Source organism: Hesperophylax consimilis, chromosome 2 (assembly GCF_061612785.1).
Source record: "Hesperophylax consimilis isolate HC1 chromosome 2, BYU_Hcon_1.0, whole genome shotgun sequence".
NCBI classification, from domain to species: domain Eukaryota; kingdom Metazoa; phylum Arthropoda; class Insecta; order Trichoptera; family Limnephilidae; genus Hesperophylax; species Hesperophylax consimilis.
This window is the reverse complement of record NC_142837.1, coordinates 38008886-38031394: the sequence shown is the minus strand read 5'-3', so window position 1 is coordinate 38031394 and position 22509 is coordinate 38008886. Positions and strand designations below refer to the sequence as shown.

General features: G+C 37.1%; 1 protein-coding gene across 1 annotated transcript; it reads left to right on the top strand.

Annotated features, from left to right (window-relative positions):
- Nucleotides 1–1441: 1441 nt before the first annotated feature.
- Nucleotides 1442–22241, top strand: Upf1 (Upf1 RNA helicase). Its single transcript, XM_089645409.1, has 11 exons — nt 1442–1799; nt 8919–9109; nt 9905–10105; nt 11116–11370; nt 11914–12123; nt 13937–14107; nt 15146–15305; nt 18561–18755; nt 18880–19043; nt 19560–19690; nt 19782–22241. The coding sequence occupies exons 1-11, from the start codon at nt 1608–1610 to the stop codon at nt 21071–21073; spliced, it is 3162 nt and encodes a 1053-aa protein (XP_089501535.1). The 5' UTR covers nt 1442–1607; the 3' UTR covers nt 21074–22241.
- The last annotated feature ends 268 nt before the right edge of the window (nt 22242–22509 follow it).

Below are 22509 nucleotides of genomic sequence, written 5' to 3'. Positions count from 1 at the left end.
TTTTCCGCGTGTAAAAACTCTTTAAACTTGTGGCCTCTCATGCTGAATCACTCTTAAGTTAAAACAAGTCTGGTGTTATAAACGGAACATAAAAGTCTTCACCATGTGGACTCTCATTTGTAATGTTAATTAACATCTTTTCCTTTTTTCTTTAAAAATAAAAAAAAAAGATCCTTAATAAAATAAGGTTATGATAATATATCAAGAAATTCCAACCCCCTCTCACACCCCTCCACTCCTTTCCCTTCCCCATCGCCGGAAAATCTAAGTGCTTAAAAAGGTTCCCCACCCCTGACCCACACTAAGGTAACTACTGTAAAATATAGAAAAAAATTATTATTCTTTAGGAATTGTAGAATTTTTTCTCATCGACCTGAAAAATCTTTTCTCTTTTAAAATTTATTTAAGTTATTTAAATTTTAATATTATTATTTCATTTAAAATGAAGGTCTACAAATTAAACTTGAAAACAGTAAAAAAAAACTTTTCTGATAATTTTATTTACATTTTTTTCCACAAACACAATAATTAATTCCTATTATTTAAATGAAATCATAAAATGATTGTTTTTTCATACAGCAGTCTAGATCAAGTACCATTTTTTTCTTATTAAAGCGCTTAATAAAAGCTTCAAATAAACATATTTTGGTAATTTTTGGATAGGGTCTGACACGCTTATTACGAATATTTTTTAGAAAAAAACTTTATATTCGCCTTAATTACTATAAAAGAAAACTTTTTGCATTTCGGGCGGCGGAAAATTATGAATTTAAATTTTCAATTGCGTTAACCAAAATTCACTTCGCGAATCGATGCGGCGGCAATCAGCTGCCATTAGGTACGTCACTGTTATGTTGGTATCCCTGATACATTGATTTGTATCACAAACCATGTTACACAAACCTAGCGTAGCCGGTAAACTAGTTGAAAACTGGGATGTTTTTCTTGCCTTGACGCGAGCAGGCGTTCTTAAGGGGCACTTTCCTTTGTATCACAAACCATATTACACAAACCTCGGCATCCCACGAAGATAGCAACGGTCGTATTTAGCTCTTGTTAATGCATCAGTGATACCAACATAACAGTGCGTTCCTAATGGCGTCGCGTTGTCGCCACATCGATTCGCGAAGTGAATTTTGGTTTTATGCAATTGAAAATCAAAATGCATAATTTTCCGCCGCCCGAAATGCAAAAAGTTTTCTTTTATAGTAATTAAGGCGAATATAAAGTTTTTTTCTAAAAATTATTCGTAATAAGCGTGTCAGGCCCTATCCAAAATTTACCCATATTTTTTGCGTACTTATTTTAATCACTTTCAAAAAATGGTAAAACATGTTTTTTTTACCCCTGATACAAGGTTTAATTTTAATTATGGGACATGGCATCACTGGAGAGTGGCATATGCAATCTATGGTAATATCTATGGAGTAGTCTATTAAAAATGGCCGCTTCTTTTCGAGCTGTTTAGCTGGTGTTTTACAGTGTGGAGCGCGAACGCGTGATATATACGTTTTTATTTTGTCATTGATATAGTTCCCTTATTTCAAATAGATTTTAAGCGTTAATTCGCTGTGGCTAATGTTGTTTAATTTTTTTGTCGATATTTAATGAACATAATGAGTGTCGATGCCTACGGCCCCAGTTCGCAGACCCTCACGTTTCTTGAGACGGAAGAAGGTGATCTCATCGGAGCTGACACTCAAGGATCCGAGTTCGAGTTCACGGACTTTACCTTGCCGTCTCAGAGCCAGACTCAGGCTTCCCAACACGATCATGGATCGCACGGTATATCCAATCAGGTTAGTAACTGCGTCAAATATCTCGCAAAGTTATGTACATGACGTTGTCAATAATATGTGCTCTTACGATGTATGGGATTTATTATTTTAAAAAGTGGTTAGTCAGGCCATCAAAATATTTTGCAGTTAATGTGATGACATTTTCAAATAATTGCACTGTGTCATTTACATTTCAGTGATTTAAAATGCATGCAAACCATTAACCTTACATCTGTTTTTCTTGCTATATAATACTCGATATAAAGTTATGTTTTCGCATCAGAGATAGTAGGCTGAGCCTCTTCCGATAGTATTATGTTATCTGTTAATAAATGTGATAAAACTGTATCGCCGATTGACAACTACCCGATTATTGCACAATAATTTTCTAACACAAACGTTGTTGTCTACTTCAAAAATATCTTAAGAATATGTTTTGTAATGGTACTCCCATATTTTAGAGTAACATTGTTATTGGCTTAGAAAACTAAATTGAACAAACTACTTTCTGTGTAAACAAACTGATAAATTCGCCATAAAAATGGAAGGGACTAAGATTGTGAATTGGCCACCTTCATTAAAAACAGCTTATATTATACCTGTCATAGCGCAGAAACTACTAAAATTTATTTTGAATTGTGGTTGAATGCTGTGTGTAATATGTTGTATGTAAAAACAAATTTAAAACATGGAGTGAAGATTACATGAATTCTATTTTATACTACTTCAAATTTATCATCTTCAAACATTATTGCCATTTTATTCAAAACTTCCTATGCTGTGCTATTAATCTTTATCTGCAGTCATAAATGGAAAGCATTAAATAATATTTCTAATTAATAGTTCTTGAGTTTGTGTGACAGCTTTCATGGTGGCAGTGAAATTTACAAGCATAGAACATTAAAATGTATATGAGTACAAGTCAAAACCAACAACTTTTCAAGAGCGCGATTTGAAATTTATAAACTGTCTGTAGGTACTTCTAATGGGTGATTAAGTAACAAATGCCCGTTTTTAATTAAATAAATTTTTATTTTGAATTCATTGAATGAAAAAATCTAAAATTTCCCTCTTTTGACTTATACTGTTTATATCTAGAGTGATAGATATAATATACTTCTACAATGATCTATCTTATTACTTACTGTAGACTAGACAAACTATTACTATACAACTTATGGCCAACAGATAGCATTCACTGTTTCGTCGATCACTAATACAAAACTATATGTACAATGCATTTGATCAATGAATGTGATGCTGTGTTAGAATGTACAGTGGGTGGCCAAATTATTATACTCAAACAAAAAAACGTCGCTATCTGTGAAAGTGGTGGCTATAATTAATTTATTATTGGAAAAATGTTATGATTTTTCAATTTACTGATTAGCCACTATATCTGGCAACACTTTCATCAGTGTGGCAACACATAAATGTTTTTTTTATCAAAATGGCGGCTGCTAGTATCAGTACATGTCGAAAATTTTACTGTGCTGGCTTGTGAGAAGTCTTCGAAAAAAATCTTGGCTTCAGTGTTATCGACTTATTATTCAGTAAGTGTTCGATTTTTTTACATTTAGAATTATTCTAGTACTCGATCAATACATTGTGATCATGTTTTAGTTAGTTTTTGTTTTTTTTTGTTTTTTTATTGGTTGTCAACCGACCTAACCTAAAAATGTTTATTAACAGATATGGGGAAGTGTGCTGACCTCACACCAAGGAAAAAAGCACAGATTTCGACAATGTTACGGCATTGTCAATATACCCAGCGTCAAATTGCTGATTTGTGTGATGTATCACAGTCCAGTGTGCGTAATATCAAGCAAAAATTGGACGCCGAAATACCGATCAAGGAGGATCGAGTCGGTAAATGCGGGCGAAAACGCATTACAACACCTCGAACTGAGCGAGAAATACGTCGCATTACACTTGAAAACCGTCGAAAGCCACGGCTCATCATAAAACAAATTCTTAATGATAATGGAGTACAAATATCAGAGCGGACTCTCAGGCGAAGATTTGTAGAAATGGGACTGAAATGTTGTCGGCCACTAAAAAAACCAAAACTCACTCCAGCCATGAAGGCCAAACGTCTGGCCTGGGCCAAGGAGCATCGACACTGGACACAGGAAGACTGGAGCAAGGTTTGAATAACCCTAATACAAGAATACACATGGTTAGAGTATCGTTTTTTACACATTTATACAAAAACAATTTCTTGCAGGTTTGTTTCTCGGACGAGTCGTCAATACAGATTCTCCAAGATAAAACTGAGTTTGTTCGGCGAAAGACGCATGAAAAATTCAATGAAGACTGCATTGTGGAACGTGTAAAGCATCCTGCTTCAGTGATGATATGGTCCGTCATCAGCAGTAAAGGGACTGGAAGGCTGTACATCGTCCAAGGAACTATGCGTCAGGATCAGTATAAGAAAGTTCTGGAGGAAAAACTGATCCCACAGGTAGCAGAATGGTTCCCTAATAGGAATTTTATATTTATGCAAGACTCTGCTCCCTGTCATAAAGCCAAATCTATCACAGAATACCTAAAAAACAAACAGATTAATACCCTGAACTGGCCTGGAAACTCGCCCGACTTGAATCCTATAGAAAATGTGTGGGCAGTCCTGAAAACTGAAATTTCAAGGGATAAAATTATAACAAACAAAAGAGAACTGATTGAGAATATCATTAGAGTATGGCACAACACTCCAAAACTCCAAGAAGTAGCCATATCATGCATTGAAAGCATGCCACGCCGCGTTCAAGCCGTCATAGAAGCTAAAGGCGGAGTAACCAAATACTGAATAATATGTATTTCTCTTTTAATAGACTATTCAACTTATCTACACATGTTTAATTTGTATTCCTAAATACACTTACTAGTATTAAAACAATATATACTAGTATATATTGTATATATTGTTTGTTATTTCATAACAAACTGACAAAATACAAATAAATAGTTTTGAGTATAATAATTTGGCCACCCACTGTACATCTATATAAATATTTGTTTGTTCAAAATCTTTACACCGATTGCTTTGAAATGTTGACACAATGTTGCATTGGAATACACATGTGTTTTTATAATACACATGTCTGTATTACATAGATGTCACCATGTGACCAGTGTCGGCTCTTCTAATGATCTCCCAAAAATATGCTGCAATATTATTAATGTAAAAAAAAAATCATTTATCAAACTGTCCGATTATTAACGTAGCTTAAAATATTTGTGCGGTTTCGTATAGTAATAATACGGGTTCCAAATGAAAAGCTATTACATAATTACATATATCAACCGTGGGTAACTTTAAATTTTGTCCCCCAACTATATCCTTTCTTTTTTCTTTGCCATACAGACAAAGGAGGTAAACACTATCATGTGTGACGTATGCTTAGTATCAAGGGGTTTCGGTCATGACAGCGGTGAGATAGAGAATCAAAATAGATAGAGATGACAAAAATGTCAATCGAAAGTTTTTTGTGTGATCCATTATCTCAATGTAGCCATGCCAGTGGTTTATTTATGGTAGCCATCTTGAATATTAGTTTGCGAAATTATGTTTATTATTGTTGAAGTAATTTGCATGGATTCATTTAAAATGTCAAGTTCTGTGAATATCGTATTGAAATAAATCGCAAACAATCATGACAAACGTTTTCAAGTGAAGTCTCAATTAGTTTCTGTTACAGGAGATAAATATAAAGAGATTAAAAATTATATTTTAAAACGAAAAGTTATAATTTTTGTTTTGCTATAAAATGAACATATAGGTACTTTTGCTTTCGCTGTATACTTTTTAACTCAACTGATAAACATTGGACTGAGATTGGAGTTAGTGATTTTAAAACATTTTAATAGAAATTTTTTTTTGAAGAAAAGAAAAAAACATTAATTATTTATGTGTAAATAATTAGATAAATAATCTTAAATTAAATAATTTTAAATTAAATAATTTTGTAGTACAGGCTTCAGAATAGGTGAGTACGGGAAAATTAATTACACACATTGGCTTTTTTATAATATTAACAACGCATTGGCAATATGTATAAACATTTCATATTCATTTTTTTTCGCTTGACTGGTCACAATCTGTTGGACGTAAATGCAACATGCGCTATTGTTTCTCTATCTGCACAGACAGACTGAGCCACGGCAACGAGTGGCGGGGAACAGCTAGTATATTGTTATTTATTTATATTCTGTTCAATAATATAAGGGCCATACTTCTTCCACAGAGATACGCAAGTTTCACTTTGCCGACATTTTGTAGAGTCCCCCACGACCAACCAGACTAGGTTTTTGCTACTTACTGTTTGAGATCAATGCTAAAATAAAATAACAAACTTTGTTTAGTTGAAACATACGGCAATATTTTATTACAAATGCAAAATAATTATTCAGGTTGTAGGAGTATTTTTACCAATATTAATAATTCCCTAAAAGGGAACTCGATGTTACATGTGGGTAGAATAATTGTGTGCACCAGTTAAATAAAACTCTAATAACAACTTTATCATTTATTATATAAACTGAAAACCACACATATTGCTCTAGAAAAATAATATTTAGCATGAGACTCAATATAATAGCATTAATACTCGAGGCGTGTCGAGTTAGAAATTAACCTCGATAGATGACATAAAATGCAAGTCCTGACAGTTGAATTATAAGGCGGCGATACACATGCCTGTAAAATGGAACAGTAGCTTGCATGCATGTTAATGGCATGTACAAGTTACTGGCGCAATGGGAATACACATGCAAGTTAAACTTGCATGCAAGTTGCGTCCTTGCATGCCTGTATTTGCAAGACGTATACACATGCCAGTCACTAGACAGTACGTGTCTCAAATCACTCTGAGACTGAGTAGTCTCAAGCTTTTTGGCAATGGAAAAACATTCGAAGTGAACAACAGGTCAGCTACTGGCATGCCCGTACCTGTCGCGACGTTCACACATGCCGGTTTCATAGCCCCCCTCCTCCCCTCCCTCAACTTGCATGCCAGTAAATCAAATGTTGTGCAATCTACTTGCAAGGCAGGTACAGGCATGCAAGTTAGCGTATACACATGATAGTAGCTGGCATATGCAAGGAGCTTGCATGCAAGTGTGCCAGCTACAGGCATGTGTATTCCCGGCTTAAGAACGGATAAAATGATGCTATAAAGAATTTACAGGGCGCCAGCTCAGAATCACATAATTCTAAACAAATTTATATAAATTATGAAAGTAATCCCTAAAGATACTAATGAATAAAAGTCAATCTCAATTTGGAAGGCATCTTACGTAAAATCCTAAGTCCGCCAAGGCCAGCAAGCTTCAACCTCCGTCCCGTGTCCCTGAGAATCTCGCCACAACTGGCGGAACAAATTGAAACCATACACAGCGCTCTTCACACCCGTAGCTCGCAAATCAAAACGGCAACTTGAGAATCCTGTCAGCCGCTTCGGTAGGAACTAAAAAGCAAGACAGCTACAAGTGTTTTTCCATCAATTAAAAATAATTACACCTACGATTTTACGACTGCAATTATTACTAAAGACATCTTCTGATTTAAGTTAAACTATGCTAAGCTGTTCGGCCATTTTATTACTGTCGGCACTAAATATTGTTATTTTAATATCAATGATTTAATAAAAGCAAAACAAATGGAAGTCATAACATTATTTGATATCTCTATTTTAACGGCCAGTACCTACTCCAAATTATAATTTTTATTCCTTATTATTGTTTTCGACGATGAAAACTTATATTGTTGTGATGATCCTAAATGTTTTCCGTTTTAGCAAGGTTTGATATCGAAACAGACATTCTTTGGTTAAATTTGAAAAATAATGGTATCACGTAGATTATGGAAACCCTTTGCGAAAGGATGTATACATATATTAGTAAAAAAACTTCTGTTATCTTATTAATCCTCGGTATGGGTTCAGCTTGAATTCGTGTATCTATAATAGTCTCCACAGTTACAGCTGAAATTCAAATCCTTCCATTTTTATTTACCATTGGTTTAGGTATGTATCACGTGAAATGTAGTATCCTTTTTGCTAAATGAAAGAAATTCATATTAACACATTGTTTGCGGGAGACGCTTAAAAGCGTCTTTTGCGTACTGTTGGTAGAGAGCGGGAGACGCTTAGAAGCGTTTTTCGTATTTGTACACTATTGGTAAAGCGCGGGAGACGCCAAAATGCGTTGTAGGTACACTTAGAGTAACAATATATTACGAGTAACGTATGATGTTGGTTACTCTGTGAAGTAAAAATTATGCGTCAGCTCTCGTGACACGTGTACTAGGTACCTGGCAATTCGTGGAATTGGGTCGGGTGACCGGCTGTAAGATAAATGTTTCGTTTTTTTTTAATCTTTATATTTCTTCAGTGTTAAAGCGATATTGTTTCGTTCAAGACGTTCTCTATTTTCTTTTCTGTCTACATTCCGCTTTAAAAATTTCGTACGAAGTATTTGTGTGCTGTGCTCGAAAATTTATTTGTTACATAATAAAGGGATATTTTTTCATAAAAAATACCCTATAAAATGGACTACGGTAATGATAATCAATTACAATAAATATATGAAAGGCATTGACCTAGCAGACCAATATCTTTCGTATTATTCTATTTTACGAAAAACCACCAAAAGGACAAAAAGGCTAGCGATGTATATAATAAATTGTGCATTATTCAACTCATTTGTTGTGTACAACTCCGTAAAAGAAAGGAAAATAAAATATAAACAATTTTTGAAGGAAATCGCAGAGCACTGGGTGGCTGATCAGATTTCGTCAGATAATAGTCAAGACCCGGAACCAACACCATCAACATCTGGAATGTTAAGCAAAAAATTACTAAAAATTAGAGTTCTTTTTAAGCTATTAGCTATTTTTTATTAAACTCGTAATGATGTCCATTAATTAGAATTCGGATTTTACCAGCTCATCAAAATGGTAATATCATCTGTCATCTTCTTTCCCTTGTCCTAGTGGGGTCGTGGACCCATCGCCTCGTCGCAGCATCTCCTGGCGTCGCTGTCTCGGGCAACTTCAGCGGCTTATGCACATATAGGGCCAGCCTCTCCTCGCACAACCTGTGGGTTTGCTCAAACATAAATGATTTTTATGCATTCCAGGTGAATGGCTTAGGAAAGTCGGTGGACATCAGCTCGAAGATAGCAAGTGCCTCGCAGGCGCTGACAGAGCTCCAGTTCGAGGAGGAAGATGAGCTGCTCTTCAGTAACCGGGAGCTGCCCGACCACGCCTGCAAATATTGCGGCATCCACGAGCCCAGCACCGTGGTCATGTGCAACGTCTGCAAGAAGTGGTCAGTTCTTTTCTTAATTGAAGAATATATTCTTAGCCACATAAAACTTGAGAGTAAAGTAAAGTGATTTAACTATGATGAAGAAAATATGTGGTGAGGCAGCCAAAAGCCGCGGCAATCGTGATATTTGCTCAATTTTTAGGTCAATGTAACATTTTCGACTTGCAAGATGATTCCATAATCAGCTATGGAGGTTTGTAATGCCGAGTTAACTATAAAAAATACATTAATATTAGAAAAAAGGCTGTTGACATAAAAAGCATCACAATGGTGATTTCACATTTTATCATCCAAAAATATATCTTTTTAAAGATTTTCCTTTCTAGATTGATTATTATACTTTTTATTGCTATAATTTCTCTAACTCTTCATTATTCTAGTTTCTTAAACAATTTCATTGATGTTAAAACCCTATTGTGAGGCTGGCTACATTTGCAATCCAGTGAAATGATGACTACCTTGGTGTGAACTCTTCAGCCAGGTTTATAACGCATTTCGTTACTGTCCATGAAAATTCCAAAGTAAAAAAATTGATTTTGTAGAATTATTTCAAATCTAAGTTTCAATATTGAATTTGGCTTTGAGATATTTACAATATTTATCTCGTCTCATAGGGGTTAAAAAAAATTAATTGCAAAAGAGGTTTTTTTAGGAATCGTTACGGGGAAACTAAAGCTAAAAATGAAACAAACATAGATTGCCATATTGGATATGGATAGGTTAAAAGAATGCGGTACAGATCTCTGACGAGTTTGTACTATGACATGATTGAAAATATTTATAAATCCGTGTCAGGTTCTGTAATGGGCGCGGCAGCACATCAGGCTCGCACATCATCAACCACCTGGTGCGCGCCAAGCACAAGGAGGTCACCCTGCACTGCGACGGGCCCCTGGGCGAGACCTTACTGGAGTGCTACTCCTGCGGGGTGAGGAACGTCTTTGTGCTCGGTTTCATCCCGGCCAAGGCGGACTCTGTCGTCGTGCTGCTGTGTAGGTTCGTAACGCTGTTGTTAATTAAAATAATTAACCATCTCGCCGATTCCCCCGGGGCAGAGAAGGCAGATCGTCAAAAAACTCGATCTTGTTTTTGCTTTTTCAGTAGATTGCCATTACATGGGCGTTCTGTAAAATTATACCCATTGTTGGCTGTGAAAACAAAGATTTATTTTTTTAATAATTTCTCGTTGTCTCGCGACCCCCACTTTGAAAACTCACCTATGTATGAATATATATATATTTAACCCTTCAGGCTTTTGGGATAACTCACATGGTCTCACAGAAATCATTGTATCTCCCTTATTGTCACGGTGAGAAATATAATCCATACAGTATTAGAAAGAGAAAACACCACTCTATATATTCAAATCTAGAAGAATTAAACAGTACACCTCTATGAACCCAAATATTCCATTAGTAATAAATTAGTCTAATAAAATGCATGCATTTTTATATATTTTTTTTGTTATCAGTTTTAAGTCAATTTTAGTTACAAAAAACGTGAAGTGTTCCGTTCTTATTTATTATGCTTGCATTAAAAATTTTAAAATTAAAAAAATATATGTTTATTTCTAATAATAATTTTTAAAAGCTTGTTTTATCACATTTCAAAAACAGTGTTTTAGTTTTCGAATACATTCAGAAATATTCCATTTATTTGGATTTTATTATAAGCGAAAATATTCCGACCTTCTGTCAAAATATGGCCGAGGCCTGAGGAGTTAAGCCATAATATTTTATTATAAGCGGAAATACTCCGACCTTCTGTCAAAATATGGCCGAGGCCTGAGGAGTTAAGCCATAATATTTTATTATAAGCGGAAATACTCTGACCTTCTGTCAAAATACAGCCGAGGCCTGAGGAGTTTAGCCATAATATATTTGAATGGATTTCTTAACTGGAGTTATTAAGTAAAAAACAGCAAAATCTTGAGATCTCTTTTCTGTGTGTAAATTATTTACAAGTTAGTTTAGTTTAGTGATTTGATCCTAGTGATTCTATTCCAGACAACCGTGTGCAGCCCAGAGCTCTTTGAAGGACATGAACTGGGACCAGGAACAGTGGAAGCCGCTGATTGCGGACCGCTGCTTCCTGCCGTGGCTGGTGAAGGTGCCCCTGGAGGCGGAGCAGGTGCGCGCGCGCCAGATCACCCCGCAGCAGATGGGGCGCCTCGAGGAGTTGTGGAGGGACAATGTGGACGCCACCTTCCAGGACCTGGAGAAGCCGGGGGTGGACGAGGAGCCGCATCAGGTCTTGCTGAGGTACTATTAATAACTATCGCGCCCTTTCTCTGCATCTGATTCACTTGATTGTGAGGTACTCTTCGTTCCTAAATCTGATCTATCCAACCATGGCTGATTTATTTTTTCCATGAGTTCCATTGTTTTAAATGGTTTAGGCTGCGTTTGGCGACCAGTTCTGAATAGCCAGGTACACTACAACCTTCCTCTTTTCCACCTCATTCCCCACTCTAGACTGTTAGTTGGGAACCTTGTGCAGTGTTTGCATTAAAAAAAAAAAAATTGGGTCTTGCATATTTATGATATAGTCGCATCAATCAGGTTAAAAGTTTTAGGTAAGTATATATGAACTAAAAAAAAGTTTATTCACTAATAATAGTTAACCTATAACTTATTTTTTTTGTTATTTTCAACAAAAGGAATAGATATTAAAATTTAATTAGTGTATTCTTATACTGATTAGTTGTTAGAAATTGGCATCAGGTTAATAAGCCCACCCAAAATATGTACTGCTAAGTATTATAAAAAAGTTGTGATGAATTAAAAAAATAATAATAATTGCAGGTACGAGGACGGATTCCAGTACCAGAATGTGTTTGGGCCTTTGGTGAAGCTGGAGGCGGACTACGACAAGCGGCTGAAGGAGTCCCAGACACAGGAGAACATCGAGGTGCGCTGGGACGTGGGCCTCAACAAGAAGACCATTGCCTATTTCACGCTGGCCAAGACTGACGGAGACATGAAGCTGATGCACGGGGATGAGTTGAGATTGCGGTAAGACTATAAATCAACTTAACAATCAATTTGGGAAGCGGGTATGTTTACCGTCGCCCCGGGACTTATTCACTGGATAGCCAATAGGTCACTACATTTGGTGTCTTAGGAGGGGTGTCTGCCCGCCAACCGTGTAGCGGGTCGGATCGTGAGAGGATGTTTGGAGGAGACCCTTTGACTCTCCAGCCGGACTCTCAGTCCATTGCCTTGCACCGCAGTGGGAGGGATAGATTCATACATCCGTCACTCCTGGACACGCAGACCCCCAGATTCCCACCCCACTCACCTTTCCCAAAACTTCCCCTCCTTCCATTTCTTTAAAATACCCTCCACACATCACCAAAGATGACATGTGCCCTGAGGGAAATTATTTTCTCAGGGTCTCTCCTCTCCCTTGAGGAGTTAATGTAAAAAAAAAAATTAAGGGCTCTAATCCTTCGTTTTTATCAGCGTCTAAAAGCCTCCCTCCTTTTAATATGTCCTTTAATTTTTTCTAAGAACTTTGGATACCTTAAAAAACCACTCTTTTGCAATTTCAGTCGAAGGTGTAGCTTCATTGGAACCTCTCCCTCTTTTTGTAAATGATGCATGTACATATCACAAAAGAAGTTACAACAGCGCTCTTTGTTTGACTTTCAATACTATTTTCTTAAACAATTAGACACTAAAGAATAAACATTTTGTCTTGTCTTAATTTTTGACAGTCGAATTAGTCTTAAGCTCCATAGACCAAGAATAATGTATCAATATTAAAAATCTTATATTTTTATTTAGTTCGAAATCAAGTTGAATATATAATTCTTCTATCTGGTCCCTCACTTTTTAAAATCTACACCGATTTTATTGAAAACTGGAGCATAAATTTCCAAGATATATTAACTGTAAACTCGGTCTACCAATAGAAATTATAAATTACAACTACTTAATGAATAATTAAAATTAATAATACTCTCGGATAGAAGACTCGTTTCCGACTTATTTTTATTATTGTTTATGAATTATAGATAGCCCTGATTTATTGAGTCTAATCACCTTCAATATACCAACTAGAACAACTCAATCGAAAATTCTTTTTAATTGCAGCTATAATATATCAGGGCTGAGTCATTTAGATACTCGCTTATACCTAGATTGTATGCAGTTGCAAAACTTTGGCAGAAATAGTAGATGTGTTCAACTGCAAGGAATATAGTTACAAGAAGGCTATAGTAACATACTTCAATAATATTAATAATTAAGTTTGGCATAAAACTATTCTGCCAAATAAACTTATTCTGCCATAAACTTCTGCCTTGAATTTCTATACAATTAATAGCAAATTTATTTCTTGATTACTGTTACACTAAACTATTATGTATATCAAATGTTTGTAAAAGCCCGTATGGGCGTACAATATATATAAATAAAATTAAATTGAAATTCTGTTGGAAGGTTTTAAAATGTTAAGCTGTAAATTCTGTTACGGACAGAAAAAGCTGTGTGAATTTCATGACAATATTAAAAATGTTAAGCTGTAAATTCTGTTGCGGACAGAAAAAGCCGTGTGAATTTCATGACACCATATTTAAAATGTTAAGCTATAAATTCTGTTACGGACAGAAAAAGCTGTGTGATTTTCATGACACAATATTTAAAATGTTCAACTATAAATTCTGTTACGGACAGAAAAAGCTGTGTGATTTTCATGACACAATATTTAAGAATGGCGCTCTGGCACAGATTGTCTCCTTTACAGTTGAATGACCTATTGTGGATGCCCAGCTGCTCTCCTCTCCTTTACGGTAAAACAAGGATGATATGATTGATGTTCCAGGTACGTTGGAGAGTTGCACAAGCCGTGGGCGGGCGTGGGCCACGTGATCAAGGTGCCCGACAACTTTGGGGACGACATCGGCCTGGAGCTGAAGAGCAACAGCGGAGCACCCAGCGACTGCACCAACAACTTTGTGGTGGACTTCATCTGGAAGAGTACCTCCTTCGACAGGTATGTCGATTATTTACGGTGGAAAGTATTTGAAAAACATTATCTTTTTATAGTGTACATGTATTTTCCTTTTTACCATCACTTACGAAGCAACCGCAAACTAAAAATATTTTAGTTTTCAAAGTAGTATAAAGGTCTTATTTGTTTGAAAACACCATTTGATTGTAGTTTTTCATGTTGAATGTATTCGGGTTTATGTAGAAATAATAAAACCAGTATGTGTTTGTATATTTATATTTTTTTGACAGTTCGACAATGGGACATTATTATTTTTTTTTATAGCTATTCTGAGGAAACATCTTACGATCTGAACATATGAACTTCAGGGGGTGATTCTACATGATAGTACAAGTATAAAAGATAAATAACTTTTTTGAAATTCCAACACTTTAAGGTGATTTTAGGTTAAAAGTAAAAAAATTTGTATGGGAAAATAAATATTCTTCTATCGAAAAATAGTTTTGTATGGAAAAATAAACATTTTTTTAAATATGATTTAAGATTTTCACGGCCAAAAGTATTTTTGTTATTTGTTTTTGGGGTGTTATGCCGTGTTTCGCTAACTCCTTCTTTAGCCAACGTTTCGGACAGCATTGCAGTGTCCATCATCAGGGCCATCATAATTATTAATAACACATCTGCCCTGATGATGGACACTGCAATGCTGTCCGAAACGTTTGGCTAAAGAAGGAGTTAGCGAAACACGGCATAACACCCCAAAAACAAATAACAAAAAAAAAAAAAACATTTTTTTACTTCTACCATCGTGTAGAATCACCTCCCGAAGTAAGCGCACTTTTCCCCCGGACTCCCTGTACATGTATAATATGAAACATTATTTGTTTTTATTCCTTCATTTGGTCAAAATTCATAGAGGTGATTTTTGTACGGCTCTGCAAATTTTCGCCCCGTCAGTTGGGGCATATTGTCTTTTTCCTATTCCGACATTCAAAATGTCAATTTCTGAGTGCATATTTTACTGTGCGTAAACAATTATTGTGTATTATATTAAACAAATCAAAATGGTGATGTTTCCAGGATGCAGCTTGCCCTGAAGAAGTTTGCGGTGGACGACAACTCAGTGTCGGGCTACATCTACCGCCGCCTGCTGGGCCACGAGGTGGAGGAGGTTCTGTTCCGTTGCCAGCTTCCCAAGCACTTCAGCGCACCCAACCTGCCCGATCTCAACAGGTCACAGGTAATTAAACTATCAAAGGGTAAATAACCATCCACTTGTCACAATTTCATTGTACCATCTTTCTCGCATTTGTGACGAGAATCAATTTCTATTATATGACACGTTCAATATTGATTTAAACCGAACATGCTATATTATACAGTAGAACCTCGTTAACCGCTTCTGTGCCAAGAGCGAGTTAACTCGCATTCTTGGCCTGCTGTGCACAGCTACACTTCTACCTACTGGCATTTAAAAGGTTAATTCGAAATCCACGAGACATCAAATTTCGAATTAACGAATTCCCAAGTAATTCGAAATTTTATGAAAAAAAAAAAAATAATAATAATATAATCGATTTTCTCGGCCGCCTCTTCAAATCCGGGTGGTATTCGCGGTATTAGCTGTAAATTCGTATTAGTACCAATTATTTCTTTATTTTCGCGGCCGATTACCGTAGCGGCCGGCCCTTTAAATTTAGATATTCGCAATAAATTCGTAAAAATGCTATATATTTACGCGTAAATCGAGATTTCGCTGCCGATTTCGGTCGCGGCCTACCCTTTAATTTGAGGTATTCGTAAAAATACGATATATTTCCGCGTAAATCGAGATTTCGCAGTAATTTTCCGTCGCGGCCGGCCCTTTATTTCAAATATCTGAATTTGGATTCGTAAAAATACGATATATTTCCGCGTAAAACGAGAATTCGCGGCCGTATTCCGTCGCAGCCGGCTCTTCAAATTCAGATATTCGAAATAAATTCGTAAAAATATGATATATTTCCGCGTAAATCGAATTTCGTTGGCAGTTTTTCGTCGCGGCCGGCCTTTTAAGTTCAGATATTTGAAGTAAATTCGTAAAAATATGTCATATTTCGGCATGGATCGAAATTTTTCGGCCGAAATCCGTCGCGCCGTATTTTTTCAACTCGGATGTTCGAAGTAAAGTTACTAAAAATACGATATATTTCCGCATAAATTGAAATTTCGCGTCCGATTTCCGTCGCGGTGATGAAATACGATATATTTACACGTAAATCGAAATTACGCGGCCGAGTTTCGTCGCGGCCGACCCTTTAAATTAATATTTGGCGTAAACTCGTAAAACTACGACATATATCCGCTTAAAATGTATTTTATATCAAAATAATAATACTAATTAGATCGATGTATAACCACGTAAAAATACATTTTTCGGCGTTTTACCGAAACGGCTGACTTTTAGATTCAGATTAACGAAATATTATGATTTATTTTCGCAAAAATCAAATTTTTTCGAATTACACGAACAAATTTTCGTGCGTGGACAAAAATAAATTTCGAATTACGAATTAACGAATTTCGAATTAAAAAAAAATTTTAATGAAAAAATTTTTCAGCGGAAATTTTTTTTGCGAAAATTTCGAATTACGCGTTTTTTCGAATTATCGGGGTTCGAATTAACGGGGTTCTACTGTAGTACTGTATAATAATGAAAAAGTAATAAAATTAAAAATTTGATGTTGTATGGTATATTTCGAAACACGGCTCCAAACAGAGACCAACTTCACAATTTGCACACCAATAACGATTCTCCCTTCAGATACGTTTTCCTGAGTTATCTGGCTTGGAACAGCAGACCACACATCTTTTTGTAGGTCTATAAATAATATACAATAATGGTAAAAGTCGTAAAAAATGCAATACGAAAATTGTAATCAATGTAAATATGTATATAAATAATAGTAAAAGTCGTAAAAAATGCAATGAATCAGTAATTATTGAAATATAATACTCACAAAATATTTTTGTGAAGTTTTCAAAAAGTTGAAACAGAAGAAAAGATTTGCGCAAACCTCTAGGTACGAGCGTCAAGTGGCGAGTGGCGAGCGCAGTTCGTTTGTTTATCTTGTATGCAAACATGTCAAAACACGCGAGCAGTGTTCGGGTTTTCGCGGTATGATACACGCGCCGTCCTCGAACACTACTCGTTCAAAAGCATTAGGTGGTTAACCTGATGTAATATAGTTTTATCATGACTTTATCACTTCGTGTTGAATTGCCACCATCCTGAGTTACCAGATTTTTGTTGTATCATGATGTAATCATGAGTTTTTTCAGAATAAATAACCCTATCAAATATAGCTGAATTAGCTTATTGTCTGTACCTGAAATAAGGGACCTTGGAATAACCTTTGATACTAAATTAACATTTACTAATCACTTTAATATCATTACTGGTAAAGCAATGAAAATGTTGGGCTTCATCCTAAGAATATCAAAGGATTTCAAAACATCCTAACGTTCATAATACTTTATACAACTCTAGTTAGAACTCTATATGGAATCCGTCCTACAACAGCCATGTAAATTCCATCGAGAGGATCCAACGAAAATATCTCCCATCAATTAATTTTAAATTAGGAATTCCTGCGGACGACATTAATTATGATTTTCTATTAAAACTCGTATCGTTAAAAGATAGAGGACCACTTAATGATTTAATTTTTTTTTAATTTAAAATAAACAGTAACAGGTTTGACTCCCCTGAACTAGTCTCGCTGATAAATTATCATGTACCTAGTAGACCAACTCGACTCATATCGCCATATTATTGTAACAATATTGCCACTAATGCAGAACCAAATTCTTTAATATATCGCCTGCATTGATTAGGAAATTAATACTTTGATATCAATGATGAAGGAAGTCTGTTATCATATAAAAGATGCATAAACAAAATATTTTTTACGTATGCAAGATTCAAGAGATAAGTAATTAAGCATACATTGTTGTTTACATTGTCGTTACTTTGATAATCATTTATGTTTGGCATAGTTAACAAATAATTCTTATAATTTATTGTTTATAATTAACTTAACTTTATATTTAACCTTACACTTTACCATAAATTATACTTTACACTTTTATAATTAACTTTATATTTAACCTTTGCACTTTATACCATATATTATACTTAAAACTTAATGCTGTATTCTTTATACCTTATACTCTTTAATTTATTTTTATATTTATGTTAATGGCACATGTCGTGTCGTTTGTATTTAAATAAATCTACCCTAGCGATGTAACCGATATATATTTACACGATATCTTATGGTTACAATAATTAATCAGAGTGTTGTCAGCATTATTACTCGCCTCAAATACATATCCAGCCCAGTCAAAATGTTTTTGCTGTTTCTGAAAACAGATTCATGCTTGTTAACATAAAACTGTTTGGATGTTATCTAAACCAATGATAGATCTTTCATTTATAAAATTGTAATTCCAGGTGTACGCGGTGAAGCACGCCCTGCAGAGGCCATTGTCTCTGATCCAGGGCCCTCCGGGCACGGGCAAGACTGTCACCTCGGCTACCATTGTGTTCCAGCTGGTGCGGCAGGGGGGCGGCCCTGTGTTGGTCTGCGCCCCTTCCAACACCGCCGTGGATCAGCTCACCGAGAAAATTCACAGGACGGGATTGAAGGTAATGTCACGGTGATTATCCCTGATTCGGGGTCTAATAAGACAGTAAACCTCTTCCTTGTTGTACCTAATGAAACATTTGTGCTGAATATGAAATTATTTCAATGAATAATTTTATTTATCAGGTAGTGCGTCTGTGCGCCAAGTCCCGAGAGGCCATGGAGTCTAACGTGGCATTCTTGGCGCTGCATCGCCAGGCGCGCGCCTTGGAGCCGTGTTCCGGGGAACTGCGCAAACTTCAGCAGCTCAAGGAGGAAGCTGGAGAACTGGCCGCCGGGGATGAGCGCAGGTATGTGTTCTCTCTATGCTCTATTCATTAACAGACCATACTTGATTTTAAAATATCCACAAATGGACAGCAAGCAAAAAGTGCGTAGACGCACCTCTCTTGCCAAGCAAAAGGTATGTTTTATCAGTAGTTCATTGGTTGTATGGCTACGCCACACTCATCTTCTTGAGTGGTATCACAAATATGCAGATGGGCACACTTTTAGAATAGCTGGCCATGCTCAATATGAACGAATACCTCAAACAAAAACATGGCCGAACTGTAATCTTGAAAATTTGACTGAAAAAAATGGAACTTTAGTACAGTATTTTTCACTCCCCCGGATGTAAATAGTTGGCTTTGTAGTAATTAAGTTGAATCTAAGTACTATTTCAAAAAAATATTTGTTTTAAGCGTGGCCAGCGATTCTAAAAGATTAAAATGCAAGGAAATGGTATCTGGCAGACAAGGCTATGCCCAATACATACCAACCGTTTGAAGAGTCGTCAATAATAGAAATAATCTGCGTGGTTTCAGGTATCGTGCCTTACGTCGGGCTGCAGAGAGGCGTTTGCTTGAAGCTGCTGATGTGGTCTGCTGCACCTGCGTAGGAGCCGGAGATCCCCGGCTGGCCAGGCTGCGTTTCCACTCTATTTTGATTGACGAAGGTGATTATTGCTGCATATTGAGTAGTCATAGTACATTAATAACTGTGATCTCCTCTAAGAAATACTAATGGAGTAATATGAAATGTTTCAGGCATGCAGTCAACAGAACCCGAGTGCATGGTCCCCGTGGTGCTGGGCGCGCGTCAACTGATCCTGGTGGGAGACCACTGCCAGCTGGGGCCCGTGGTCATGTGCAAGAAGGCAGCCAAGGCTGGCCTCTCCCAGAGCCTGTTCGAGAGGCTTGTAGTACTAGGAATCAAACCCTTCCGCCTGGAGGTGCAATACCGGATGCATCCCGAGCTGTCTCGCTTCCCTTCCAACTTCTTCTATGAGGGCTCGTTGCAGAACGGTGTCAGCTCTGATGAAAGAAAGCTGCACAAGATCGACTTCCCTTGGCCCATTCCAGAGAAGCCCATGTTCTTCTACGTGACCCAGGGACAGGAGGAAATAGCCGGAAGCGGAACTTCGTACCTCAACAGGACGGAAGCTGCCAATGTGGAGAAGATCACCACCCGCTTTTTGAAGGCAGGCGTCAAGCCGGAACAAATAGGTATCATCACTCCTTACGAAGGGCAGAGGGCTTACCTCGTGCAGCACATGCAGTACCAAGGAAGCTTGCACTCCAAGCTGTACCAAGAGATCGAGGTAGCTAGTGTGGATGCTTTTCAAGGCAGAGAAAAGGACATCATTATCATGTCTTGCGTTCGATCCAACGAACATCAAGGTATAGGATTTCTAAACGATCCGCGGCGACTTAACGTCGCTCTAACTAGGGCCAAATATGGAATCATAATAGTGGGTAATCCCAAAGTGCTGTCAAAGCAACCCCTGTGGAACCATCTGTTAAGCTTCTATAAGGAGCAGAAGGTTTTGGTGGAGGGACCTCTGACCAATCTTAAAGAGTCCATGATACAATTTGCCAAACCTAAGAAGTTAGTGAATGCTTCCAACCCCGGCTCTCACTTCATGTCCACATCAACATACGATGCCCGGGAGGCCATGGCCCCGGGAGGAGCCTACTGTCGCGCAGCCCCTAGGCGCCCCCATGACCCCCTGGCCTACATCGGACCCGAGAGGGCGCAGGCAGCCCTGCACGCCCCGGCTGTGCCTGTGGCTATGTTCATGAACATGGCGCACGTGCCCCCGCGCTTCTGTCAGCAGCAGCGCCGGCGCCGCGCCCCCATGGCCCCGCGCCCGCTGTCTCAGGAGCCCCTGTCGCAGGTGGGCCCCGGGCTGTCCCTGTCACAGGGCCTGTCGCAGCCAGACCTGTCCCAGGAGTCGGTGATGCTCGAGTACCAGTCGCAGGCCGAGGGACTGCTGTCGCAGGACTCGACGTACCAGGGGAATTATCACCCGGCGGCGCGCTTCTCGCAGCCCTACTGAAGCCCGGACAGGGCCAGGCCGGCCTGATGAAGCTCCCGAGGGGCCCCCGGCAGTGCAGGACCCCGCGCCGCTCCGATGAATCGCTCCGCGGCCCGTGCGCCGTCTCCGGTTGGCTCTTAAATTTTACTTTCTATTTGTCTAGTAATATTATTTTCTCAACCAACTCTTTTTTATTTTTTTTTTATTTGCGCATTAGACTTCTGACGTACTTGAATGAGAATGTCAACCCGAAGTAGCCGACACTAACACTGACATCGGGTAATGTAGAAGAAGTAGAAGCTTGGGCCACACGCACACGCCCCTCACCTCTCTGCGTGATGTTACCGACAAGGTTAGCTGGCTGTTGTGGACAAACGATGGCAGTTAATGAAATCATGTGAAGATTTTAGAAAAATCGCATTTCAGTTATCGTAATGTTATTTTTTGATGAGTGATCACGGTACCTTCTCACGACTGGAGATTTGATGTCGACTCTAAATAAGAATTATGACGAGGGTATTGTTGAGATGCCATTTTTTTTATTTATTTTACCAGATATCAAATTTTATTAAAATATCTAATTGGTTGAACACATAAAAATATATTTTTGTTAAAAATTGGGTTCCATGATATTTCATCAAAATGACAATTAAATACACCTTTAAAAAGTGATATAGAGTCATTAAAAGTGATGAAACAAAAAGTATTGTTTCATCACTTTTCATGACTTTATATCACTTTTTGTAGGTGTGTTCAACTGTCATTTTGATGAGGTACCCGGTCACCTAAAAAATTGAGGTGGAAGTATGACGTACTTCTGGAAAAAATGTTATATTTTCTCTAAAAGATGAAGTTAGATAATTCTTAGTAATCTTAAAAGCAATTTAAAAGATAGCATATTGCATTTCTGTGATGTATTATTTGAGATCCATTTTATTTCCAAATGAACAAAGTAAGATATTGTATTGGAAGAGCACAAACATGTTGATCAGTCAACCATTTCAACTTAGTTATTCACTTCAGAAAAAGGCTAATTAAATTAATTTGTTTTATTGATCAGCCTGTTTCTGATTATTCATTAATTATTGCAGATCAGTTTTAGTTAACATGGGTAATGAAAATCACTCTCTTCTCTGGTTAAGGATGAGGATGATGCATATTATTATATTATGTTGTTATTATAAAAAGTTCAGAGTTATAATAAATTAACTTCTGAAGTATCACTGATTTTTATTTTCCACACCTACAACAATGTGATAAAGGTAAGAATATAAAGTTAAATAATTTTACCTACGGGTCAATCCGCACCAAATCATCCAGAAAATTTTGGATTTGTCACCCACCATCTCAGATTTTGATGAAACTTTAAATTTTTAATCCTTCCATATAGATAAGAAAATATACCAAATTTTACCTTCCTACCTCAACTCGTTTTTTTTTTATGGGCAGTTGAAGTT

Excerpts from the sequence above, each read along its gene's own strand:
- Upf1 (XM_089645409.1), top strand. The coding sequence starts at position 1,608 with ATGAACATAATGAGTGTCGATGCCTACGGCCCCAGTTCGCAGACCCTC. Across the intron at positions 9,110-9,904 it reads TGCAACGTCTGCAAGAAGTG|GTTCTGTAATGGGCGCGGCA; the intron begins GTCAGTTCTTTT and ends AATCCGTGTCAG. Across the intron at positions 10,106-11,115 it reads GTCGTCGTGCTGCTGTGTAG|ACAACCGTGTGCAGCCCAGA; the intron begins GTTCGTAACGCT and ends ATTCTATTCCAG.